This window comes from Peromyscus leucopus, chromosome 8a (assembly GCF_004664715.2).
Source record: "Peromyscus leucopus breed LL Stock chromosome 8a, UCI_PerLeu_2.1, whole genome shotgun sequence".
In the NCBI taxonomy this organism is placed as follows: domain Eukaryota; kingdom Metazoa; phylum Chordata; class Mammalia; order Rodentia; family Cricetidae; genus Peromyscus; species Peromyscus leucopus.
In genome coordinates, this window is record NC_051085.1 from 27,472,686 (window position 1) to 27,499,468 (window position 26,783).

The window sequence follows — 26,783 nt, forward strand, 5'->3', positions numbered from 1 at the left end:
TTAAACGCATCTTAAGTTCTCGAGGCCGAGAGCAAAGTTTGGCCTTTACTTGTAGCTACGTAGTCCGTTTAGACGTGGAAGTCATTAGAGGACCTGAGTTAGCAGCCAGATGTGGGAAAGGATGCTGATCAGAAATAAAACGTTTTGTAAACCAGAGAACAATGAAGTCTTTGAGTTTTCGGGACCTGTGATTTCCACCCTTCCTTGCTTACATTAAAAAACAAATCTTTTTTTTTTTATTCTGAGATTTGAGATTGGCACACCTTTCACAAGGAAATTTGTTTTATAATTACCATCATCTGTATCCTTCATCTTTTTTCCCCCTCTAAGTAAGGAGTCATAGCAGTAGCTTAATCTGGAATGTTAAGGAGATAACATTTAAAATAAATCAAATCAAAATAAACATGTGCTTAAAACTTTGCGAAAAGTGAAAAAAAACTTTTGAAATTTGCTTTTGCTTTTCATAGGAGCCGATCATTTTTTTTCTCTGATACAATGTAATTTCAAGCTAACAAGTTATTCACTAACCTACATATATACTCATAAAATAAATAGTACCTTCTCTTTGTAAGAATGTATTTTTGATTCACTGAGTAAAAAGTTATTTCAGGGATACTTTGTATAACTTATGATTTAAAAACATTGATATGGGTAAAAATTATATGAGTTATTGAACTATTTCCCAGTGTTTATACTGTAAAGAATCCTGAATTTTAAAGGTTAAAAACCAGAGAAATGACGGTTGTATCAAATCATCCTTGTAATTACCACCTGTCTGTCATGTATACAATGAGAGAGACAAGGTCCAAGTTCAAGGCTGGTGTTGAACTTACATTTTCCTGCTGCAGGGTCCCTAGTGCAGGGTCCCTAGTGAATAACATCACTCTTATTTACAATGTGAAATTTTATTATGTGAACTTAGAATATGGGGATGATGTGAATGATTAAAATTAATTTCACCTCATGTGGAACTGGTTAATTTTATTTTAATACACAGAGCAAAGTTGTGTGGAATGATACATGTTGAGTTTGAATTGTAGATTGTAGACGTGAAGGCGTTATGAGAGTGCTTTGATTTTTTTTTTCTTTTTCTTTCTTCCTTTTCCTTTTTTAAAATCATTGCTAGATCCTTAAGAGAAGTCTTGGGGGTGCTCGGCAGTTGTGAAGGCCACCAGACGGTTCTGTCTTTCACCAGTGCTCAAGGTAAGAGCCACCCGATGCAACCAATTGTTTTAATTTACTAGAAATGCTGAACACTGCATTTGGAAATCAAGGAGAGTGTGTGGCAGGGTGAGCAGAGGGAAATAAAAAACTAAGTTTGTGGGAACTGCTTTGAACGTATGAACAAGGAGATACCAAGTGTGCTTGAAAAGTTAGGAAAAATGAGATTGTGCTAGGGTGTGTGTATGTTTTTGGTGTGGGTGCATGGAGATGGAGCGGCCAAAAGATCACCTGGAGTTGGAGTTGCTACTTCTCTTCCTGTATTGCTGGCTACGGGCTACCCTTTTTTTTTTTTTTTTTTTTTTTTTTTTTTTTTTTTTTCTGGAAACCTGGTCCCTCTCTCTGAATCTGCCTCGCTGATTGGCTGGCTAGATTGGCTGGCCAATGAGCAACAGGGCCTCTTAGGTTGCTACCCTCCCCCAAGTGTTCAATTTGCAGATGGTGCTATTATGGGAGTGTTGAGGATCTGAACTCAAGTCTTCACGCTTTTGTGGCTGTCGCTTTATTGACTGAGCCTTCTCCCCAGCTCCATTTTGGGGGGAGGGGAGAGGGCCGAGGATGGGGGTGAGGGTGTGTTTCGAGGCAGGGTTTCTTTGTGCAGCCCTGACTGTCCTGGAACTCAACTCTGTAGACCAGGCTGGCCTGTCATTCACAGAGATCTGCCTGCCCCTGCCTCCTGAGTGCTGGGATTAAAGGACTATGCCACTGCTGCCCCGCTGTTACTGGATTCTTTTTTTTTTTTTTTTTTTTTTTTTTGTTTGTTTTTTGTTTTTTGTTTTTCGAGACAGGGTTTCTCTGTGTAGCTTTGCGCCTTTCCTGGAGCTCACTTGGTAGCCCAGGCTGGCCTCGAACTCACAGCGATCCGCCTGGCTCTGCCTCCCGAGTGCTGGGATTAAAGGCGTGCGCCACCAACGGCCCGGCGGCTACTGGATTCTTAATTAGCATTTCAGCACCCTTTTTTCGACTGAAAGCAATATTCTTCTTTTCAATTGAAAAAGTGAGAAAACAAGAACAAAACGATTATGAATTAATATCTTATATAAATGTACAATAGTAGCGAAGAGCCAGAAACTTTAAATGTGTTTGGAGTCTGAGCTACAGTTTTGTAGCTAAATTTTATGATGGTGTGTGTGTGGGGGGGGGTTAATTAATTAATATGTAATTAACATTTAAGTGTCTCCTATGGATTAAATCCAAGAAGGCCTTACTTCTGCCACATACCACGTCTTAGGGATATAGCATAGACTTGTGAGTTTTTGAAAACATTTCTGTGGGATATGGAGCTATTATCTAATAAGATCCCTTTGCTCATCTTGGAGGGTGCTAGCTTAACCCCAATAAATAATCCAGGACCTACCTTTAGGATCAAGACCATTTGATGGGGGAAACCGCAGCAGGGTTAGAATATCTAAGTAGTGCTTTCTGTTATTTATTTCATTTCTACTCTTTTTTTTTTTTTTTTTTTTTTTTCATTTTCAAGACAGGGTTTCTCTGTGTAGCTTTGTGCCTGTCCTGGATCTCGCTCTGTAGACCAGGCTGGCCTCAAACTCAGAGATCCGCCTGGCTCTGCCTCCCCAAGTGGGAGGATTAAAGGCGTGCGCCACCACCGCCCAGCATCCCCCTCCTACTCTTTACTCTTCCTTTCTCCTTTCCCACTGACCTTCCTGCCTCCTCTGTCTTGAGCACTATAGAGTTTGTTCATTTCTGTTTGGCAGAAGCCAAAGGAAATGAAAGTTAGCTTTTCTTTTAAAATTTATTTATTTATTCTTAGTATTCCTCTGTGTGTGTGTGTGTGTGTGTGTGTGTGTGTGTGTGTGTGTGTGTATGTGTGTGTGTGTGTATGCATCATATTACATGTATGGCAGTCAGAGGACAGCTTTGGAGTTATTTCTTCCTCTCCATCTTTATATGGGTTCTGGGGCTTGAACTTAGGTCGTCAGGCCCAAATGACAGATGCCTTTACTCAATGACCATCTCATTGGCCTAAGCCTTTTTTTTTTTTTTTTTTTTTTTTTTTGCAAGCAGAGCCAATTACCTTCTGTGGATCAGGGGTGTGGATGACAAGTGACACTGAATAATGACCAGAGAATAAAAGTGATTGCGAACAGTAGTTTATTGTCATTTTCTGTCTGTGGCTTGACTTAAGGTAGTAGAACTCACAGATTTCGTCCTTGTCCCCGTGTGGGTGAGCCTACAGAGAGAGTGCACAAGACCAGCTACCCTACCACGCAAACAGGAGCACAATTCCAGGGAGAGGAGTACCCCGGCTTTCTGGGGTACTCAGTGTAGTATCTGTGTGCCGAGTTGAAGACAATGCTTGTCAGTTTTCATGTGGGGAGCCACACGTGCTGGGGATAGCAAGCTAGACTAGGCATCAGCAAACAGAACTCTGCAATCTATCATCACGTACGAGTTACCGGGTCCCCTTCAGCCTGGATTTTCCCCTCTGGAAAATGGGAATGCCAACATTTACCTTTTGTTGTAAAGGAAGGAGAGTTTTGAGAACGGTAAAGAGGTGTTCACATGTGTGGTGGGCATTTCCCTCCCCGTCCCTGTCACTTGGCTTTGTGAGGGACAGAGGCAGGTTGTTTAGTGCACAGCCTGGGGTGGGGGGGTCAGCTCCTGGCTTTATAGGATGTATAGCATATAGACTTGTCCAAAGTATCCAGCAGTGAGTGCCTTTCTTACTTCACTTTTCTTTCTTAAGTTTTTTTTGTTTTGTTTTGTTTTTTTGAGACACGATCTTGGATTTGTAGCTCTGACTCTCCCTGTGTAGACCAGACTAACCTGGAGTTCACATAGACCCTCCCACATTTGCCTCAGGAGTGCTAGGATTCAAATTGTGTTCCATCATGCCTGGCTTTGTCCGTCTGTCTTTCCTTATTACTTACATTTTTTCCCTTCGGACTTATTTGTTTATGCCTCTCAGTGGTGATGCACGCCTTCCATCCCAGCACTCAGGAGGCAGAGGCAGATGGATATTTGTGAGTTTGAGGACAGCCTGGTGTATAGAGCTAGTTTCAGGAGAGTCAGGGCTATACAGAGAAGCCCTCCCTGTCTCAAAACAAGCAAACAAACAAACACAAAAAGAGATTTATTTGTTTGTTACTGTATATGTATGTGCGCTTTGCCTGCATGTATGTCTGTGTACCGCGTTTGTGCCTGGTGAGCTCTGAAGTCAGAAGAAGGCGTTAGATCCCGTAAGGCTGAAAGTGGGTGCTGGGAGTCTAACCCAGGTCCTCTGCGAGAGCAACAAGTGCTCTTAACCACCGAGCCAAATCTCCAGCTCCGTCGTCTTTTGTTTCTTAAAAAAAAAAAAAAGTACATTGGTTTCCGAATGGACGAACAATGCTCTATCATGCTGCTGGTTACGAAGCCTGAATGTTGTCCCAAATGAATAGAAGGGCTAGTGAAATGCTTATGAAAATAAAAGAAATGTTTAAAAAATAATGCCTGCTGGTGGAAATGGTAGGGTGAGGGAACTGTGGGTTGGTGTGAGGGGAATTTGTTTACTGTAGTTAACGTTTTGATGGTATAATGTGAGTCTGCCTGGAAGAGATGGTGAGAAATTTGGTGACTGTGGAGGTAGTGATGGGATTCACTGGGGAGGACAGGAATTGATTCCTGAGAATGACTGGTTTTAAGGAAAAGTTCAAATAAGATTCTCCCCACGTTTTTAGACATCCTTGTTGCTGGGTTGCTCATTATAGCTAAAATCGAGATAGAAAAAGAGAGAGAGCAATACTATGTTATTATTTTCATCCTAATGATACTGAACCTGACAAAGCAAACCCTGACATGTTCTGGTTTTATTAGTTTTATTTCATCTCCTTTTTATAGATTATCCAATCAATATCCTGAGGGCCTAAACACTCAGTAGTGAAGGAGAGAAGATGTACTTGTCCATTTAATTAATCCTGGAGTAACTGAGAGGTAATTCTTGAGTAAACTCCATGGTTTTGTGGTTTTTTAATTTTAGGCCTATTGGCATTTTGCCTACATGCATGTCTGTGTACCACTTGTACCTAGGGAGCACAGAAGACATCTTAGAATCCCCTGGAACTGGAGTTACAGATGATCGTGAGCTGTTGTGTGGGTGCTGAGAATTGAACCTGGGTCCTCTGGAAGAGCAGCCAGTGCTCTTAACCACTGAACCGTCTCACCAGCCCATGTATTTTATTTTTAGGAATCATGTGCTGTCATAGATAAGATACCTGGGGTTTATGCTAGATAGGTCAGGATAGGGAAATCATAAGAGAAGTCACTTTGTGTGGCATGTGACAGTGGATGGAACCCATGGAGTCCCAAGGACAAATAGGTCATGGAGTCTTCCGCCAAGCAGTGTTTTTGGTTTCTTAACTAGTTGTTACTGAGTTTGCACAGTGCTTGAAATCTGAAAGGCTGGGTTTTGTTCCCTTGGAGCTCCCAGGATCTTTAGTCCAGGAGGAGAGATAACAGAGCTCTGCCAATTGTAACAACTGCTGGAGTTTGTTCTGGTGTATATATAGTAATAGTGTAACCAGTGCACGGCACACTGTGCCGTGGAAGAGAACACATGCTCCAGGTGTTGTAGAAGTCAGGAAACAGGAACTTGAAGGGTGCTGACTGATGGTGCCAAATGTTAGACACAAGACACTACATATCCCGTGTTAATTAGTTTCCAGATGTGAGTAAGTCACTTTCTAACCCAGGCTGAGGTACACCTTAGTTGTGCTTCTAGTAAAAGTGATGAGTTTTCTTTGACCGGTGTGCTCACAAGATGAGCTGGTGAAGATCTGCTCTACCACTATTCCTGTTTGCTACTATGGGATGGACTCATGCCTCCTTAGGATTTGGGGATTATTAAAATATAGATGAAGATACTGTGTTTAAAGTCATTACATGTTCACATGTGTTCAGATTTGTATATGATGTCTTGAAGTTGAAGGGATCTGTAGGAGTGATATTATTTGTATAGTCTTTATTTTAATATATATCTTTATAAATATAGATACATATTTTGTAAAGTCTTCATTATCCAGTGGAGAAACTCTCAGGGGTTGTTTTTTAACAGTGGTTAAATTATCTTAGTAATATGTGTGGGTGAGAGTCAGTGATTGTTCGCGGCCGTTATGGAGCAGGTGGAGGAAAGGCGGTACCAGGAAGATTGCCCTGATGTAGAGTTGAATTTGATACAGGGTTGAGGAAACCGCATTTAAGAAACAGGTAGTTGGAGGAAGGAAGAGAACGTGTCAAAGGAACTTGGCTGAAGTGGGGTGATCTTGGAGAGAGAAGTAGATTTGGGGGCCATGGAGATGGACCTGACCTGTGGGTAAAGTCACCTGCTGCAGAGTGAGGTGACCTGACTTTGATCTAGTCAAGGAAGAGAACTGACTCCAGGAGGTTGCCTGATCTCCCTTAGGAGTGCTGTGGCCTGTGTGCTTCAAGTGAGTGCAGAGACACATGCATGCACTCGCGCACACATGCACAGGCACTGTGAGACAGAAATACATGTAATTAAATGAAAAAAGTGGTTTGGGGTTACGAGCTTTGGTGGGCATTATAAGGACTGCGTGTACATTATATGTAATATGGTAAATGCCTTCTCTAATATCTCTTTTCCCCATATGTACCATAAATGTTTTGTGTTCATGCAGCTCATTTGTGGAACATCTGTTTTATATAGATCAGTATTGGGGAGAATTCACATCATCAGCATTTAGCATTCAATCAGTGAATGCTTTGTCTCCAGAGCTGCAGAACGTCAGTCTTTAGTCTCAGTGTGTCTGTAATCTAGAGAGATAAGCTGTACACATATGAGAGTGTACAAAACATGATTGGGAGTGAACGGTGGAGATTAAGTCACAGGTACACATTATACTTCTGGATGTGCTGTTACCTGTGCTGCTGACCGCAAGATGGATAGAGAGCATGCCCTGTTCATAATTTATGGTGATTGTTCTTCTCCTAATACTTTTACTAGTCTCAAACAGTTACTTCTGTTTTTGAGACAGTGTTTCACTGTGTTGCCCAAGGCAGCTTTAAATCCCACTGTAGTGGAGGTTGGCCTTGAACCCAGAGTAGTCCTGCTTCAGCCTCCTGATCTGTGCTTCTGCTTCCACCTGTTATTTACTTCCAAAGTCAGTCCTCAGAGATACTGAGTAACTTGTCCAAGTTCATTTCCTACTGTTTGAAAGGGGAAGGGCCAGAGAAAATGAGGTATAGGCTTAGGACTGTTTTGTTGTCTTTAGATTTCTGATTTTCAAACAGCAATTCCTGGAATTAAAATAGAAACCTATTTCCAGATTAATGTATTTTCTCTGATATATTGGCTCATACTAATGGACAATAAAGAAGGATTGATGGGAAGAAAATATTTATCTTTTTATCCCAATTTTTTTTTAAGCAGAGAACTGAGATAATTGATATTGGTTTATGCTGACAGTCCTCTGCCTTGAAATGACACAAAGTATTAGTAAAATAGGGAAAAAGTACAGAGGCTAAGATTGTGGCTCCTTGGTTAGATCATTTGCCTAGCATATGTGAGACCCTATCTTCAATCCTTTTTAGCATAGAAGAAAGTGGAACCTAAGTTTACTGACACAGTCTGAAAACCTCATGAAATTTACTCAACAGCCAGGATTGTAAAAGAAGAAACTTAAGGGAAACGCACACGCACACGCACACACACAAGAGGGGGTGTGGATATCACATGGATGGGGTGGTGATGGTGGTGGTGGTGGTGGTGGTGTAGTATCCTTGAATAAAAATGAAAATGCAACCCGGGTTAGAAATATTTCAGCAAACAGCGCTTTAATTACTGGTGCTAAATTCTGATGAGAAGGCCATGTGTATGGTGGGGGAAGAGAAGAGTCTTTTGCCTTCTTCAGGGAATTCTGTGTTGCAGTGGCCACACATATCTGCTGTAGGAGTTGTTCACATCTAACAAGTCTTTAGTGTGGCTTAGAAAGTTGTCATCACATTACAGAGTAATGGATCGCTCAAATTCGATGGTCTCCCCCCCCCACCCCGCCCCTGCTAAGTAGGACCATACCTTTATTCTGTATATTGTATTCATCTGCAAAAGCAACTGAGTATTTTCCCCATCTGTTTCCCCATTGACTCCTGAAGAGTGAATTGGAAGGTCTGCATGGCTAATTGCATCTGGGTGTTAAATAATCTAAATAATTCACCCTGTTGGTGTGGTCTTACTTGGTGGATGCAGTTTAGCTGCTCAATCTGTTGATAGGGAGGCTGGCTCCAACTGGTTATCGAGATAAGCCTGGAGGCATGACCTCCGTGAGAGAAGGAAAAATCTGGTCAAATCTGAATTATGACATGCAAAAAGAGAGAGAGTGTAAATGCTTCAATTTTAGTTCTGTGCGCTATAAAAATATGAAGCGGAGTAAGAAGATCCTGCTTTTAGCATTTAAAAAATTATGAAATGAAATAAAAAGAACAAGGCACTACTTTTAGCCTCTTTTCTTTTAAATTTTGGTTCATGCATATGTAGCAAAAGTAAGGAAGTGTCTGTGTCAGTCAGGTTCCTGTTCTTTTTATGGCCCTTGGATCTCTCGAAGGGTGTAGAATTTCTATTACTGCCATTCTAGTATGTATGTAGTATGCTGATGAGATGGTGGCGCTCTTCAGACCGTTTCTTCTTTGCCCTGAGATGTCTCCTTGTCTGTACACTGAATGTGAACTCAAAAGCGTTTGGTGGGAGCTTATTAAACAGGCCACCAGCCCGTTAATGTCAGTTAATGTGATTTCACTTTCTGTGTACATTTTTTTTTTCTTTCTTGAAAGACATTTCTCATTTTCTGTTCCTCCTTTAGAGGAAGTAAATAGGTTAGGCCCCAGAATCTCAAACACTTCACCTTCTTACAGGAACGGGCGAAGGGGCAGGAAGTTGAGATTTTTTGTGAAGGTTGCCCTGGGTGACGACTGCTTTGCATACAGTCTTCATGACTGCAGAGGCAGCAAGTCACAGAAATTCTGCTATGCTGTAAATAAGTCTGTTCTCACTCCAGTGAGGCCGGCAGGACAAGTAGGGAAGGAAGAGCAAGACCTGGCCATCCTAATTACGGAATTTGTATTTAAAGGCTTCGTAGATCTTTGGTTGCTCGGGGCCAGTGGAGAATAGGAGCTTGATAACCTCAAGGATTGGTTCTTGATTGTACTAAGATTTCAGTTCTCACATCATAATAATATAGAGTTCTGTCTGTTCGCAATATGTGAACCTGGGCCCTCAGGGCAGAACTTATCATCTCTCCACTACAGATCCCAATTCCAATATGTGTGTAACTCAGAGTTCTTATCAGGCCGGGCGAGTAGAATATCAAAGCTTGTGGCTGTCATGCTTGATTTGAAAGGGAAATTTTTCTTTGTAGCAATATGTGTTTGTTGAGAGATGCTTCAAGTGCGAGTTTAGATCTCTCTTAGCCTTATTGAATAAGCCCATTTAAGAGGTTTGAATTGAACTTCTTTTGATGTGTTCTTCTGACGCTTAAGTGAGGGGAGTTTCTTGGAGCACCAATGCTGTCTTCTGCAAAGCAGTGAACTAGGTACTTAGCAGCCGAGGTGTCGGTTGGGAATTTTCAATGGAGAACATGACATGGGTGGATAAGGGAATTTCTTTTCCGTCTCCCCAGTGCTCTCTTCCACTAGTCTATTGTCCCTCTACTCCCTATACCCCACCCTTTTTTTTTTTTTAACATTGCAAACACTACACCTCTGAGCTGCATCCATAGCTCTCCTTTTATCTCTCTCTCTCTCTCTCTCTCTCTCTCTCTCTCTCTCTCTCTCTCTCTCTGCAGAGGTGCACGTGGAGGTCTGACGGCAACCTTGCATATGTTTACTCTGGGCCCCCCTTACCCCTTGGATGTGAGACAGGGCCTCATTTGTCTAGAACTTTCAGCAAGTCTGATAGGCATTCGATTAGCCAACAAACCCAAGGGATCCTCCACCTTTCTCTGCCTCCATCTCATCCGGCGACATTTCGGCACGTACCCCTGCCTGTGCTTTTTAAAATAAGTTCTGGGGATCTGAACTGAGGTTCTCACCGTGACCGGGCAGCCCTGTACCAACTGAGCCATCTCCCCAACCCTGGTTTACCCAGTTCATAAACGTTATACCTACCACGCATCTTTCTGAGGGATTTTAAAAGTTAGCAAATCAAGTTCTCGCTCAGAGCCTTCTTCCCTGTAGATGATCAGGACACCGTGTGGGTGTTATCAGAGGGCAGATTCTGTCTTCCATTTCTTCCCCTGGTATCTCCCTGTGCGCTAAGGGCACATGCAGGGCTCATGCAGAGACTCTCCCTGTGCTCACAGCCGCCCTGTCTGGGTGGGTGGTACCTCCTTTATCTTTCTTTACCCCCTACCTTCTCACCACAGTGCGTACAGTGCATTCTGTTGTCTTTCCACCTGCTCGCACAAGCACCGTTGTTGGCAGAGAGGACCTTTTAATGTTCCCTTAGCATAAATATCACAGAAAGGTCGCCGGTGGCTTCATGGTAGTTGTTCAGAAGTTAGGTCTTCATTATGCTTATTTGCTTTCGAGTTGTTAAAATATTCTTCTTCTTCTTTTTTTTTTTATAAAAGATTTTGGCAAAACTAAGTTCCCGACCTTCTATTTGGGAGACTTTACAAAGTCTTCCACATTCTCTTTGAAATGTTCGTGGAATCTCAAGAGTCCTTGGGCTTCTTGTCTCGTCTCTGAACAGCTGGATAATTGCAGAGGGATTCATAATGCAGCGGTATCAGTCTTGGCACAGTTATCCTCTGCCCTGCACTGCTTATAACACCTCGGATCCTCAGGCGGGGAGGAGCGTGGGCACTACAGAATAGATTTTTTTTTCCTTTCTTCTGGATGACCATCCACTGTGCAGAGCATTTCCACTTGAATACTGTAGCAAAAAGAAGTTCTTGTGTCCCTGGCAAGTAGACATTCCTATCTGTTTTGGAGCCAAAGGCTGAGGCGGGGCCTAGAGTAAACTATGAGACTGGTGTTTAATCCCAAGGGTTGTGGCTCCCAAGCTTTTGCTTACCACACTTATTTGATGCTTACCTTTCTATTGTGTAAAAAAAAAAAAAAAAAAAAAAAAAAAAAAAAAGATATTGGCCTGGGCAGTGGTGGCGCATGTCTTTAATCCCAGCACTTGGGAGGCAGAGCCAGGAGGATTTCTATGACTGTGAGGCCAGCCTGGTCTACAGAGTGAGTTCCAGAAAAGGCGCAAAACTACACAGAGACATCCTGTATGGGGGAGGGGGAGGGTATTGAGTACTGTCTTGGAAAATAAAAGGGTGTTTCTTATCCAGATGGCCTGAATTTTCTTTCTTTCAGAATGCAGATAATAGTCCTTACTGGTTTTAAAAGAAAGTTATAGGGTTCAAGCTTGCTTGTGTTGGGTGACATCCTTTAACAAGAGTCCCCTTTTCCTCAATATGTCTGTGTTCCTCGAGGGTCCTGTGTTCGTATTTTGGGGAATGGGAAATGTCCCAATAAAGGCCATATGGAAGGTCACTGAGACCTCGAGGAAGGTCTTAAAATGCGGGGACCAAATCTTTCTCAGGATCACTTTCTGAAGACTGGACTTAGGGCATTGTAGGTCTGGGGCCATTCCCAGGATTAGACACTACAGACGTTAGCACAGGGATGCAAACCGGGAGCTAGATCTGAAGATAGCATCCCAGTAGTGAAGTCCAATCTGAAAATAAATAAGCTCTGTTCCATAGTGAGGATTCTGTGGAACTCCATGTACTACGATAAGGAGCCCAAGGCTGAGTGTCTATGGAGAACATCAAGAGAGTACCTTACCTGCGCCTGCAAGACCCCCTGTGTGTGCCTTGATTCTCCCAAAGGCTGCTAGGGAATTTCACTTTTCCTTTTTAATCACAAAATCTTTTTAACAGGAGTAAATGGCTTCCTAAAATGCATTTGGAGGGAGCAGACTTTGGGACATATTACCTGGCCTTAGTCTAGACTTGTTCAAGTGCAGTTGGACCAGTGCAGTGGCCGTATGGGCAGTCACGAGGCTGGGCCCGAGGTGTGTGGACGTCAGATTCTCCAGCTCCCCTTAACACATTCATCTTTATTATGGCGGAAGAATTGCTTTGGGAAGAGGTCAGTAGTCTTTCTAGAGTGTTAAAATGAGGAACTCTGAACAATGAAAGAGTCACTTTGAAACAAATTTATATGAGAACTTCACATAGGAGTACTTCACATTATTTCCCCCTTCTCTTTTAACTCCTCTCATGTTCCCCCACACCCTCTCAAATTCATGGCCTTTTTCTTTAATTATTGTTGTTACACACACATTTTATATATATATATATATATATATATATATATATATATATATATATATATATATATAATGTACACACACACACACACACATATATAAATACAGTCTGCTGAGTCCATTTAGTATTGTTTTCATGTGTATGCTTTTAGCACTGACTCCTCAGTATTGGTACTGGATAACCAATTAGGAAGCTCATCCCTGGGGCAGACTGATTCTCCCTCTCGGAGTGTCATTAATTGCCTGCAGTTCTCACTCTAGGGGTGGAGCCCTCTGGGATTTCCCCTATCATTTTTCTTTCTCTTTTCTGTGAGTGCGTCTTACTGTGTAGCCCTGTCTATTCTCGAACCTGCGTAAACCAGGCTGCCCTTGAACTCATACGAAGATCCATCTGTCTCTGCCTACCCAGTGCTAGGGATTAAATACACCACAGCCAGCAAGAATGTTGGTTTCTATAAGGAAACAAAAGGCCTTCTTCAGCTAATGATCGTAAGAAAGCATTGGATTCTTACCTCTGAGTGTGGCTTTCAGTCATTGTCCTGTTACTCTTTGACATAATGTCATTTTATTTGGTTCATGGTAATGATTTGAGTGCCCCTGACTCTCTATAGAAGGTATTAAGGTATGTTGTCTTCTTAACCAAAGCTTAGAAAGGTCAGTCTATCAGCATCAGGCAGTAATATCTCAGGCCTCTGTGTCAGTCACACACCTTTAATCATGTTCTCTGAATTTTAATGGGATCCTGCTTTGATGTGACGTTTGCTCCATTGTATAACCACTCTGGGTTCACAGCCTTAGCATCTCTGTGCCTTAATTTTGAAATTGCATCTGTTCAATGAAAAGCTATCAAGTGCAGCTTCAAAGAAAGCAGGTAGAAAATGACTGTGGCTATTTAACTGTCTTTTGTTAGTTTGTTTCTTGGTTTTGTGTTCCTAAGAACTGAGTCCAGGGCATCTAACATTCTAGGCAAGCACTATACTGCTGGGCTACACCCCAGCCCTTATTGATGGTTTTTGTTTGTTTGTTTGTTTAGTTATAAAAATCTCTTTGTGGGATGTGTGTGTTCACATCTGTGGGCTCACGTGTGTGCATGTGTGTGAAGGCTAGAGGATGACATCGAGTGCCTGTCTTGATTATTCTCAACCTCATATCTTGAGACAAGGTCTCTGACTTGAACCCCAGCTTGCTCTGGGGTTCCCCTGTCTCCACTTGCTGAATGTTATGATCAAAAGTGAAGCATCATGCCCGTCTGGCATTTATGTGGATGTTGTGGATCTGAACTCTGGACCTTGCTCTTGTGTGACAAAGTTTTTTCTGCTGAGCCGTGTCCTCGACCCCTATCTCTTTGCTCTTTGAGCACTGACTTGACATTCTCGTCAATATAATTTTTAGAGAAAACGCTTGGAGCAGCAATGGCCAAGCAACACACAATGCTGGACCGATGTCATCCTTGTCTGCTCCCTCCATCTGCTGGCCCAGACTTCCGGTGGGAGTTGGGCAAGTGGGGCCACTCTTTTGCTTTGTGCTGAGCCACCCAGGTTGTGCTGTTTGTCTTCAGAGGACTGTTATCTTGTCTCCATCTCACACCCTCCCTTCAGAGTCTGCTCCCGAAAAGCCTCTCTTTTATCTGCTCACGGCAGAAAGCGCAAACAAGTGGCATGAAAGAATCACGAAGAGCACACACGCTCTGCTTATGTTTAGTTGAAGTGAGATGAGTAGATTCATGACATTTGCGAGGGGTAGGTCCCAAGCCAAACTGTAAAAAAATAAAAATAATTAAAAAAAAAAAAAAAAAGAAAAAGAAAATTGTGGCACCTACGTTCTGTAAAATCACTAAAGTAGAGCTGAAATAATCTCTCCAGGCCCTAACTACTCATCTCACTTGTTGCGTGATCTTTATGGTGTTGAGCACTAACTGAAATAAACTTGCACATCTTTTCTACTGATTTCCTTTTGGAACGCTTAGTCGTTGTGTTCACACAGTGCGTCTGAGTCATTGCATTTGACATTTCAGTCTTTAATTTATCCGAAACGTCTATCTTGTGGCCAGGGTCTATGACTTTCATAAGCATTTCCATATTCCCTTTATTCTGTCTTCAACACTAGACTCAACTAGCAGCTAATTTTGCTTGTTTGGTTTCTTAAAAAGAAACATTTTGTGTGTGTGTGTGTGTGTGTGTGTGTGTGTGTGTGTGTGTGTGTGTGTGTGTGTTTTAAATCATTTTATTTGCAGTGTTTGTAGCAGTAAGAATAAGTTCTGTGACTAAGCATACCTGGCCCTTGGCCAGGCCTGGCGATGTGCTCCTGCCCCTCGGCTGTATGGCAGAAATGATTCAGAATCACATCTCTGAGGCAGGATAGATTAGGAAATGTCAGCAGAACTTCAGGTGTTGCTCAGGAACGGTGGGAACTGTAAATGCTGGCTCTGGGGATGCATATGGTCGCTGTGAAGGAGCGAGCCCTGCACGTCTCCTATCATCCATCTGCTCTGCTGATGTACTTGTACCAACGCTTCTCAGTGAGTTACCCAAGAGCTTCACAGGGCCTATTTCCCCTTAACGACTTCTAGACCATCCTTTGTCTGTTGACATCAGTAGCTACTACTCCCATGGGAAGACATGCCTTTTGTAATACACTTTTAAATAAGCACAAAGCAGAATTTAAAATTTATATATTATATTTATATCATAATTTTTGAATGTATTGTTTTAACATTAGTAGATACACATAGAAAACTCAGCATGGCTGTTGAGCACCATTCCCTTTTTTTGGACACAGCTAGATTTCCCAGTTCCTGACAGATCCGTCTTAAAATATTTTATGTGCATACACAATGCATACTTCATATTTCCTTCTGTTTTACACAAAGGGTAGCACACATTTTTGCACTTTGCTTAACATTAGTCATATTCACCATGTCTTGAATTATTTCTGTATTAGAACAGAGACTTGCCTTGTGGCGTTTTACACCATGGCATGGAATACCCATGATGAACCCATGGATTGTTACAGGTTTTATACACACAGAAGTATCTAAAAGGACAATATTCTAGAAGTAGACTTCCTGAGTTGGAGGATAAGGTCTGGGTTATTAGTCCATAGCAGTTTTAACTTACAATGACTATGAGAGGCCCAATTCCCTCCAGTCTCATCACATAAACATTTGTTTGTTATTTTATTTGTTTGTTTGTTTTGTCCCAGGGGTTTTCTACCACTGAGTTTTATTCTTAGCCCCTAAAACATGTTTTGTTTTGTTTTGTTAATATCAGATACTAACTGGTGACATCATTTGCCTACCTAGAAGTGCTATATGAGGCCTAGCTTTCAATCTCAGTCCATACATTCCTCCCAAAACAAACAAATGAGAAAAAGGAAGAAAAAAATTTAGTTTGATTAACATCTAATGAAATACTTTTATTTACATTTTGTGGGAAAGGGTCATTAGCCTGGGGCTGCCAAAGACTTGTTCACATGAGAAACGGGGGTGGTGTATTCAATAGGTAGATGATCTCAAGAGAGGGTCAAGTTGTACAGCTGTGATTTGGAGACCAGGAAGTGGTAGAGGAGAGACAGGAGGTAATTCTGAGGATACTGCCGTGTGTCACCCTACCCTAGAAACTTAGGTCAAGAAGGTTGTAATAGAAGTGAGCAAAGCTGAAATGTTCACAAAAGGGCACTTTGGGATATAATGTATGGTACTGGTGCCAGCAGTGATAATCTTTTACTTCAGCAAGTGCCATCAGTTTTTTGATGAGGCGTCCATAGTAGTCACTGGCAAAAGCTTGCTGGGCAACAATGCCCTTGATTGTCATGGTCAACAGGTCATAGATACTTTTGAGAATCAAAAGTTTCACTGGTATATTTGGTGGCCATCTGAATCCCCAAAGTGCCCCGTCAAACATTGTAGCAAGAATCTTAAAAGTTCTTGTTAATAAAATCAAACCCGAGGCCAGTTATTGGGGTGCATACTGGAAGGTCAGAGAGACAGAACAAGCCACAGCTATCTCACCTCACCAGTTCCTCAGCTGGTCCTATTTCCTCAGACTTGAAGCCTCTGAAATCTTTTAACCGGTTGAGAATTATTATAAGTAGGCACTGTAAAAGCAAATCTTTCTCTGTCTTTTTCTTGTAAGGGTATTGAAAAGAAACAGTCTTTTAAATCAATAACTATGAGAGGCCATCCTTTTGGTAACAGAGTAGGCAAAGGCATCCCAGATTATAGAAAGCCCATTGGCTGAATTACTTTGTTAATTGCTCTAAGGTCTGTTACCATTCTCCATTTACCAGATTTCTTTTTAATAACAAATACAGGAGAATTCCAAGGGCTAGTTGATTCCTCAATATGCTGAGCATTTAACTGTTCTTCTACCAGCTCTTCTAAAGCCTGGAGTTTCTCTGTTGTTAAAGGCCATTGCTGGACCCTTACAGGCTTGTCTGTTAACCAATTTAAAGGTAGAGCTGTTGGTGTCTTTGGAAGATCATCAGTTGTTGTGCCCTGTTCTTGTATAATATGGATGGCTGGTGACCACTCATTAGAACAATATCTTCTAATATTTCTCTCAGTAACATGTGCTAGTTTATGATTTGTTTCTGAGATTGGAGGGATGTTAATCTGAGTATTCCATTGTTGCAACAAGTCTCGACCCCACAGGTTCATAGTTATGTTAGCCACATATGGTTTTAATTTTCCTCTCTGTCCTTCTGGACCTATACATTCGAGCCATCTTGCACTCTGTTTCACCTGAGATAATGTCCCAATTCCTAACAGTTGAACGTTTACCTCCTGAAGAGGCCAAGTTGGATGCCAAAATTCTGGTGCAATTATGGTAAAGTCCGCACCTGTGTTTACCAGACCAGACAACAAAACACCATTTATTTTTATCATTAATTTTGGTCTTTGTTCATTAATAGAAGTTTGCCAAAAAATTTTCTTTATGTTTTCTCCTGAATTTTCTATTCTCTCTGTTTCATCATCCTGACCAGCATGATTTATTCCAATAGGCATTTGGTTATTTAATCGCTCAGAGCAGGGATTTCCTCTATGGCTGCAGGAAAGGTTTGAACTGGATTTGCAATGGGGGCCTGCCAGAGGCCCCTCTGGGAGTTTCCCGAAGACTGAGGCAAAGGATTACCCTGTCTGTCCTTTGATGATCTACATTCCTTGGTCCAGTGTTTTCCCTTACCACACCTTCTGCATACTCCAGAAGGAAGGGGCATTCTGTTGCATTGTTCCTTGAAGAAACATTGTTTCTAGGAATGACCTGTTTACAGTCCCTTTTCAAATGTCCTTGCTTTCCACATCCAAAACATCTAACATTCCTCAAACCTTTTGAAATTGCTTCTCCTACCCACATATCATCATGCTCATCAGCCTCAACATTAACTGTGTCTCTAAACCAATCTTCCAAAGGTGCAGATCTTGCCCTTAACGGCCTGATTATTCTTTTGCATGCTGCATTCGCATTCTCAAAGGCCAAAGATTCAATTATTGCCTTACTAGCTTCTGAATCCGAGACCATTCTCTTTACTGCTGAAGCCAGTCTTTGTAAAAAAAATCTGTAAAAGATTCTTTTGGGCCTTGCATAACCTTTGTAAATAACTCAGATTTTTTTCCTGGTTCCTCAACTTTGTCCCATGCATTCAAGGCTGCCGTTCAACATAAAATTAGGGTTTGGACATCATATAAACATTGTGTTTGTACTGAAGCATATTGGCCTTCTCCAATAAGCTGATCCTGGCAAACTTGTATTCCTTTATCTCTCCATTGTTTTTCTATGTTTTTAGCCTCATCCTTAAACCACGTTAGAAATTGAAGTCTCTGGCTGGGTTCCAGAACAGCTTGTGCAAGGTCCCGCCAGTCCTATGGTACAATCCTATTATTGTATGTTGACCAAGAGTTTAACATTTGCTTTACATATGGGGAATGCATGCCATAAGATACTATTGCCTCCTTGAACCTTTTTAAATCTAACATTTCAATTGGAGCACAAATATTTTGTGTAGTCATTTGATCAGCATCTGCTGTACGGTTACAGGATAAATTAAGGGTGACTGTGTGAAAACAGGCTTTCTTTCTGTAACCTTATGATCCAAATTTGAAACAACTTTGCTGTCAATTTCTTCTGTCTGAATTTTTACAGGTTTAACAAGTTTTTCTAAAGCTGTCATCCTGGCACTTAAATTGACTATGTTTTTAAACTGCAAAAGGAGGATAAGCATAGTGATAAACTGCATAATTCCAACAATACTAATCTTCTCATATAGTTGTTCCATTGTCAGACTGCCTAAAATTTCAAACAAAACCCAATTTTCTTCCAATGTACACATAAAACCCATTTTCTTTTTAATGTGGAAAAAGTTTTCTTTTAAATAGTTTCCTTTAAAATATCTGATATGTTATGACTTACCAAATCTGCGTAGAACAGTAGAAATCCAAGGGGATTTTCAAAACAGCCACCTAGTGTCCGAGGTGTAAATCCAGAGAGAGAGAGAGAGAGAGAGAGAGAGAGAGAGAGAGAGAGAGAGAGAGAGAGAGAGAGAGAATGCACAAGAAAGCGTACCGGCTAAAGCTTAAATCCAGCCATGTGTTCCCTCTTGAGCCGAGTCAAGGCTTGGCTCTGGCTTCCTTAAGCTCCGACCACATGCGTTGGCTTTACAGGCGGGGCCCTGTTTGGCAGGGCAGGTCTGTGTTGTTTGTAGCACCGGCTTTAAGCAAGCAGGCTTTAAGCAAGCAGCTCACAGTTAGTCCGGCCTGAGGTCAAGCAGACCTAGGCCGGGGCTAGGAAGCCAACCGCCCGACCTGCCGCCCTTGCGGGAAAGCGGACCTGACTCCAAGCCAAGTGGTTTTTAATGGATTCTTGCCACGTTGGGCGCCAGATGTAGCATGAATCTTAAAAGTTCTTATTAATAAAATCAAACCCGAGGCCAGTTATTGGGGTGCATACTGGAAAGTTAGAGAGACAGAACAAGCCACAGCTATCTCACCTCACCAGTTCCTCAGCTGAACATCATTCATGGCTGGAAAGCTTGAGAAAGGACAGGTTAGGAAGAAACTACTGTCTCTTTCCTGGTAGCACCTATCATGGTGCACTTCTGTGGTATTTACTGAGGAAATCTCAGTGCTGTTCACCAAGAGACTGGGAATGGCATTCTTGCAGAGTGAGATGCTGTTTGTGGCTTTTATTCTCTCTCTCTCTCTCTCTCTCTCTCTCTCTCCCTCCCTCCCCCTCTCTGTGTGTGTATGTGTCCACTGTAGATATAGTGTGTGTATGTGTGTGTGTGTGTGTGTGTGTGTGCGCGCGCGCGCGCGCGTGCATGTGTGTCCCTTGTGGATATAGTTTACCTTATACATAGAATTAGAAAGTAATTTCAAGTAGTAATTAAAAAAATAAAACAAATCTAAACCTTTGAGAGTGCTGCACAGGTGAACTCCACCACAGGAGCAAGAAGTAAAGGCCTTTGTGTATTTTGTCCATGTGTACAGGGTAAGAATGAAACAAGAAAGACTTGGGTGTCATAAAAGAAACAGCTTTTGTGAAGTGTTGGTTGCCTGCTGCTCTTCCTGATTAGTAGGTGGTGGGAAAACATTTTAATCTGTTGTAGCTATTCAGACTCCTTGTGACAGAGTAGCCAGGGGCTTCAAAATTAGATGATGGGAAAGACAGTGCAGTAAACGTCTCTTGCTATAATAGCTTATACAGCACCTCCACTGACCTTAAAGTGAAAGACATGAATGGAAACTGTATTTGCGCGTGTTGATGAATGCATAGGGCTGAGTTTGCTGTGTAATGTTGATGTTGTATAAAACAGAAGCATATTCAGGCATTTCATAATGTACACAGTGAACATTTACCACCACTTTTATGTAGTGCCGACTTTCAGATTTGTTCTACGGTCCTACTGTTGTGGAGTTTGTACTCGAGTGGCTCTTAGGTAGGGGAAGACTAAACACCCTGCTTACTTACTGTTTACCCAGCAGGGGAAATTGTTTTGTCAGGGAAACACCACTCTTACATGATTTCAAAGGGAGCCAGTGCCATTGCGATCTGAGTCCATGGGAAGTTTATTCACAATTTAAGTGCATGTCTCTTCTGGCTAGTTTTTTTTTTTTTTTTTTTTTTTGTCAACCTAACACAAGTTAGAGTTATCTGAGAAGAAGAACCTTAATTAAGAAATCACCTTCAGCTCAGCAGTGGTGGCTCATGCCTTTGATCCCAGCACTCAGGAGGCAAAGGCAGGTGGATCTCTATGAGTTCGAGTCTAACTTGGTCTACAGAGTGAGTTCCAGGATAGCCAGGGCTACATAGAAAGAGCTGTGTAGAAAAAAAAAAAAAATCACATCTATTAGATTGTTTTTAGGGCAGTCTGTAGGGTATTTTCTTGATTAATGATTGATGTTGGGGGGTCCAGCCCACTGAGAGCAGTATCATCCCTGGGCCTGTGGTCTTAGGTGATATAAGAAAGCAGGCCCCGAGGAGCTCTTCCATGGCCTCTGCTTCAGTTCCTGATTTTAGTTCCTGGCAGGTATCTTGCAGTGATGGAGTGTGACTTGGGAGCTATAAGATAAAATAAACCCTCCCCTCCCTGAGTTGTTTTGGTCACGGTGTTTTATTACTGAAATAGAAACTCTGAACAAAGTCTTAATTCACTTAATATTTTCAAAATTTCTCACATAATTCTCCTCTGACAACCATAGCCTAGTTCCTGTTCTGAGCATTAAGCCTTAGTAATAGTGAGATCTGGTTCTTGTGTTTCACACTACATACAGTTTGAAATGTCTTCTAGTTGATATTTTGTTTAGAGCAAAGAAGACAGAAAGAATATTGGCACATCTGGAAATTCTCCATGGAAGATAGTCTCTCATTCAAAGAAGCACAGAGTTTTTACACACTATTTAGAAATGCATACGACATGTATTAAAGGACCACACTTAAAAAGCCTTGAGGCTGGCATGGGGGAGCAAGCATGGAATCCCAGCATTTGGGAGGCTGAGGCCAGGGGAATAAGATCAAGGCTGGCCTGGGCTTCATTGAAAGTTGTGGGTAGTGTATTACATAACAAGATTCTGTCTAAAGAAAAACAAAAAACAAAAATGAAACACCTTGAACTATTTCTTCTATGCAGATGTAAAATTGAGGATGCAGAATGAGTCACCAAAGGCCCTGCTCACATCTGGACAATTCCCAGCACAACACTGGTTTTATTTGGCCATGTGGCTCCATTGATTAGTTTAAGACAGATTTCTCACATGTCTTTTCACCTATCCATTTTAGTTTGTGTCACTAAAATGTAAAGCGATGCCCACTAAAAAGAGCATACTCCCTGGTGTGGTGGAATGTACCTGTGATGTTAGCACTTAGGAAGAAGATACATGAAGATCATGAGTTTGCAGCCTGCGTAGTAGCAAGGCTCTGTCTCAAGAAAAAAAAAAATAACAAAATAAAAGATGGGCCAGAGGTGGCTCAGTATCATCAAATCTGATGACCTGAGGTCAACCCTCAGAATCCACATGATATAAGGAGGGAACTGACTCCCTGCAAGTTATTGTCAGACTTCCACACATGAACTGTGGAATGTGTGTGCCCTGAAAGATACACATACACTCAATGAATGAATGAGTGTTTAAAAAAATTCTCAACTTCTTCTTTATGGAGAGAAGCAACTTACTATTCTGCATAGCAGTGACTTTCAGACTTTTTGGTTTTAAATATCCTTCATGATTGAAAACTCAAGTAGATATTTTTATAATATCCTATGCATATCAATACTGTGTTAAAATAGATTGATTACTTATTTAAAAAATAATGGTAGCAAACTCACTATATGATAATTCATATAAACACAACTTTTATGAAAGAGCAATAAATATATAATAATAGTATTAATAAAAATGAGAGAAGTTGGCATAGTTTCAACTTCTGCAAATCTGTCTAATCTCTGGTTTTACAGGCAATAGCTGAATTCTTACAGCTGTTTCTACCTTTAGTCTATTCCAGCTTATTGTTTTGGCTGAAGTATATGAAGAAAGTCTGGGTTCATGTAGATACACGGTTGGAAAAGAGAGGAATATTTTGCTAGTCTTTTACTAGTAGTGGAAATCTTTGATCACAACAAAACTCCAGGAAGGGTGGTTTATCTTCAAGGTAGATTGGTGTGCAGTTGAAACCTGATCACTGAGGTTTCACCTTGTATTTAAACATATTGATCTGAGAGTTGGAACTAATCCATTCTCTGGGCTCAGTGTTGGAACAGTATACCTTAGTCATTCAGAGAACATTTCTCCAATGGACTCTGTGAATCTTCCAAATCTCATCATAGCTCATTGAGTCTTTTAGACTTTGTGCTCATTTCTGTCAAAAGTCTTGGCTGTTGGGAAGCCATGGGGGTCATAGTAGATGCTTCAACTGAGTCAAACAAACATGATCTTGTTCTGAAACAATCACGTTCACATTTGTTGTGTGAGTAGGTCCAACTTGTAGATAGGTTAATATAGATGACAGTGAATAATGGACTCAATTTTGCTTTTATTTTCCCACTATCAAAATCCACTTTTTATTTAGTAGTTCTCCTATCTTTGGTTCCACTTTCTGAGATTATAGTTAACCGAAGGCTCAGTTACTTGAGGACAACAGCTGCTCAAACATATTAAATGGAACAGTCTGGACACAAACAGTCCATCAGTTTTAAATGTTGTTCTGCATAGCGTAAGATCTGAGGCTGTCCTATTTCACTCTGCTTAGGAATGAGTCTCCTTTGGGTCCGGCAAGTCCATACTATACACACTGCCCCCCTCCCCTACTTGGGTACTTGGTGACTTGGCTGTCACAGTTACCAGACTGACTGTCCAGGTTCACCACGCTTGTATTCAAGTGAACTTCATTTTACTCACCATTGATGCCCAGCTGCAAGAGCACTCACTGATGCTTATGACTTGAATAGGCCAAAGAGAAGTCATTTATTGTTTAAACGAAAAGATGAGGATTCTCACCTTAACAAGGAAAGAGAATCATGTCAAATCATTGACAGTTGTTGCTCTTAAGCTTCTACAGTGTCTCATTTATAAGTTAAAGCTGACTGTAGGAATGTATACTTGGGGACAAAATTGTACAGAGCTGGTGGGATAGCTCAGTAGTAGAGTGGGTGCCTTCCCCAGCTCTGGTTGCAGTTTCTGGCACCACAAAGTAAAACAGAAACATAATATAAGAAGGTCTGGAGGGCCTCATACGTGCTAGGCAAGTGCTCAGCCCCGTTAGTGATCCTTTTGAAGCAGTTGTTTCTAGATGGATGAATCAAGAAAATAATGTGATTAAAAGAAACAAGTAATAATGAGCACTAAATCAAAATGATGTGCACATGAAATATTTACACTCCCCTTTTCCTCTTCCAGGTTAAAAAAAAACTAAATCATGACTGAGTCTGCCTCTAACACAAGTGGTCAAGAGTTTGACGTATTCAGTGTTATGGACTGGAAGGATGGAGTTGGTACCTTACCAGGAAGTGACTTAAAGGTAGATTTTCTTTGTCGTGTGTGAATTATCTATTGTGTGTATCTGCGTGTGAGCTTATTTTACAGTGATTGCATACATGGAATAAGAATTCAAAGCATTAAATATGGTGTTATGGCTCTAGATAGTATATGGTCTTCTACAGTAAATTTGTAAGGCAACTTGAAATACTGATAGAGTGTCAGATTTTGTCATTTGGGTTAGGGGACTGAAGAATATGTTTATAATGGCCTTAGTTTAAGAAAATCAATCAATAGCTCTGAGGAAGATCATCTATCTGTTTTGACTCTATTATGAAAATGGCCAATATATATGGAAATGGCAGACCTAGAAGGTCTAGTTTTTTTTTTTTTTTGGAGATTTTAGTAGCTTTGAGTGTATAACCTCATTCCCTGGGTCCTAGTGTTCTTATATGGAAACTGGGTAAAATAATATGAAAAATTTGAATCAATAGAACTATTCACTGCCTTTAAATTACTTATACTATGAACATGAGTTTTTCTATAATAATTTTTTCAGCAGCAAGCTCAAGCTCTTCCTGTAAGTCAGACTGTGATTTTTTTTTTTTGAGACAGGGTTTCTCAGTGTAGCTTTGCATCTTTCCTGGAACTCACTCTGTAGACCAGGCTTGCCTCGAACTCACAGAGATCCGCCTGCCTCTGCCTCCCGAGTGCTGGGATTAAAGGTGTGCACCACCACCACCCGGCATTAGACTGTGATCTTATAGAAAGGGCACTGTTCAGTCTACTGGGGTTCAGTCTACTCACTATATATATGTTAGCCCACTGTGTGTCTCTGTTCTTCATGGGGTTCAGTCTGCTAACTCTATATGTGCTGTCCGCCTCTGTCTCCATTCTTCATGGGGTTCAGTCTGCTAACTCTGTATGTGCTGTCCGCCACTGTCTCCACTCTTCATGGGGTTCAGTCTGCCCACTGTGTATGTGCCGCCCACATGTGCCCTGCCCCATTGAGTCTACATTAGGACCACCTCTGCCGCTCCATGAAACACAGCTGTGCAAGCTCAAACCAAATCACCCTACTTCTCATTTCTAATTTGGTTTAGCTGTGTTCCTATCTCTGGGACCTTGAACCTGTCTATGGCCTTTTAGACTTTGTGTTTGTACTTAGTCCTTTAGGTGTTTAAACTTTCTGTCTCTCTAACGGGCTGTCACTTGGCCTGTCTCTGTAATACTTGATGTGCTGTGCTGTCTCAAATAGGAAAATTTTGCTCCTGACTTAGGCTTCTTGAAATCTAATCCTTTTGATGGCTGCTTGACAAATATCTTAGCCAAGTCCCTGCCCTCACTTATCCTCAGGGGTACAATTTAAACATCTGCCTGCCGTTGGAAAAATGTTTGAGAGTTTAGTTGGCTTAGGTTTAATTAAGTACAAAGTGCCAGTGCATGAGTTTAAGGAAATAAAACTATTGCAGTGAGGTTTAGTGAAATCCAAAGAAACTTTTTTTAAATGGGTACCAAAATATAGTCAGAGGTTTTTAATTCTGGTATTCTTTTATGCCATAAGGCAATTATAGTCTAAAGTAATGCATGGTATACTTTAAAATAACTAAAAAAGAAGATTACAAAGGTTCTTAATATGTAGAATTGGAAATATTTGAGGAGGTAGGAAAGCTAATTCCCTCGTTTGAACATTACATATTATAGGTGTATATAGAAATAGCATATAGTGTTCATAAATATGCACATACTGTGAATCCACTTAAAATTATTAAAAAGAAGAAGTTTTCAGTTTTAGTTTTATGTGATGACTAGTCATGGAGTAAGTTAATCCTTAAGGATCAAGATTGCTCGGCAGTAAAATAAATAAATACAAGAACAAATAGGAATTGAATTGCTCTGACATTCTCCAAGTGTCTGTCTGCATGAGACATGATGGATATAGAAGGATGAAGTTTTTTTTTTTTTAACTAAAAAAAAAAGTTTTTTTCTAACTAAAAAAAAACAACCTATTTCTCAAGCTCTGATAATATATTAGCCTCCATATATTAGCCATGTGAATTCTGTCAAGTTATCAGGGACTGGAGAGGTAGTTCAGCAGTTAAGAGCATGGACTACTTTTGCAGGGTACTCTAGTGTGGCTGGGCAGCTCCCAACTGCCTGGAAGGCCAGTTCCAGGGGATCCAACAGTCTTCCGGACTCCAAGGGTGCTTGCACTCACAGCTTCCCAATCCCAGCCACAGACACATAATTAATAATAAAGTAAGTCTTATGACTGATTGCTTAAAATCCTTACACTTTGCAAGCTTTATCTGAAGAAAATGGGAGTTGTTAGGATCCTTAAGATTCACAACTGTAAAAAGGAGCTGTGGGCTGATAAAGAATGTAAACAAACACTTAGGGTATGCATTTTCGGACTTTGCGATATATTATGAAAACTGCCTTTTTCTGTTATTTCATATGCATATTATTCTTGTGCATTTTTACTGTATAATGCCTCTTGCATGTCAGGTACATGATGAAATTTATAACTTTCTTTTCGTTTGCTTTTGGTAACAAAGGGGAGTTTCCACCCCTAAGAAATCTGGATTGCTTTAAAGTTTTTTTAAGCAATGGATTTTAGAAGTTAACCAATTATTTCTATTAAGATAATCAGGTAATTAAGTCATTTAGGGTATTATAATCAGGGTTATTTGATATGCCTTTTATACTCATGTAATTACCGGGGTAATTGCGATGTGTCCCATCTACTTCATGAGCAGTAGGCAGTTTGATGCCTCGCTTTATTTATTTATTTATTTATTTATTTATTTATTT

General features: G+C 41.0%; 1 protein-coding gene across 9 annotated transcripts in view; it reads left to right on the forward strand.

Moving 5' to 3' along the window:
* Positions 1-26,783, forward strand: part of L3mbtl3 (L3MBTL histone methyl-lysine binding protein 3) — a 114,039-nt gene that overhangs the window by 3,163 nt on the left and 84,093 nt on the right. For 4 of the 9 annotated variants that reach the window (XM_028877381.2, XM_028877383.2, XM_028877382.2 and 1 more), the window contains exons 2-3: positions 1,127-1,203; positions 23,892-24,012. In XM_028877381.2, coding sequence (XP_028733214.1) covers positions 23,911-24,012 — 102 coding nt within the window. In that variant the 5' untranslated portion in view covers positions 1,127-1,203; positions 23,892-23,910. Of the gene's footprint in view, positions 1-1,126; positions 1,204-5,061; positions 5,155-23,891; positions 24,013-26,783 lie in introns of those variants that run through there. The other 5 variants (XM_037200482.1, XM_037200483.1, XM_037200480.1 and 2 more) reach the window with 4 other exon arrangements.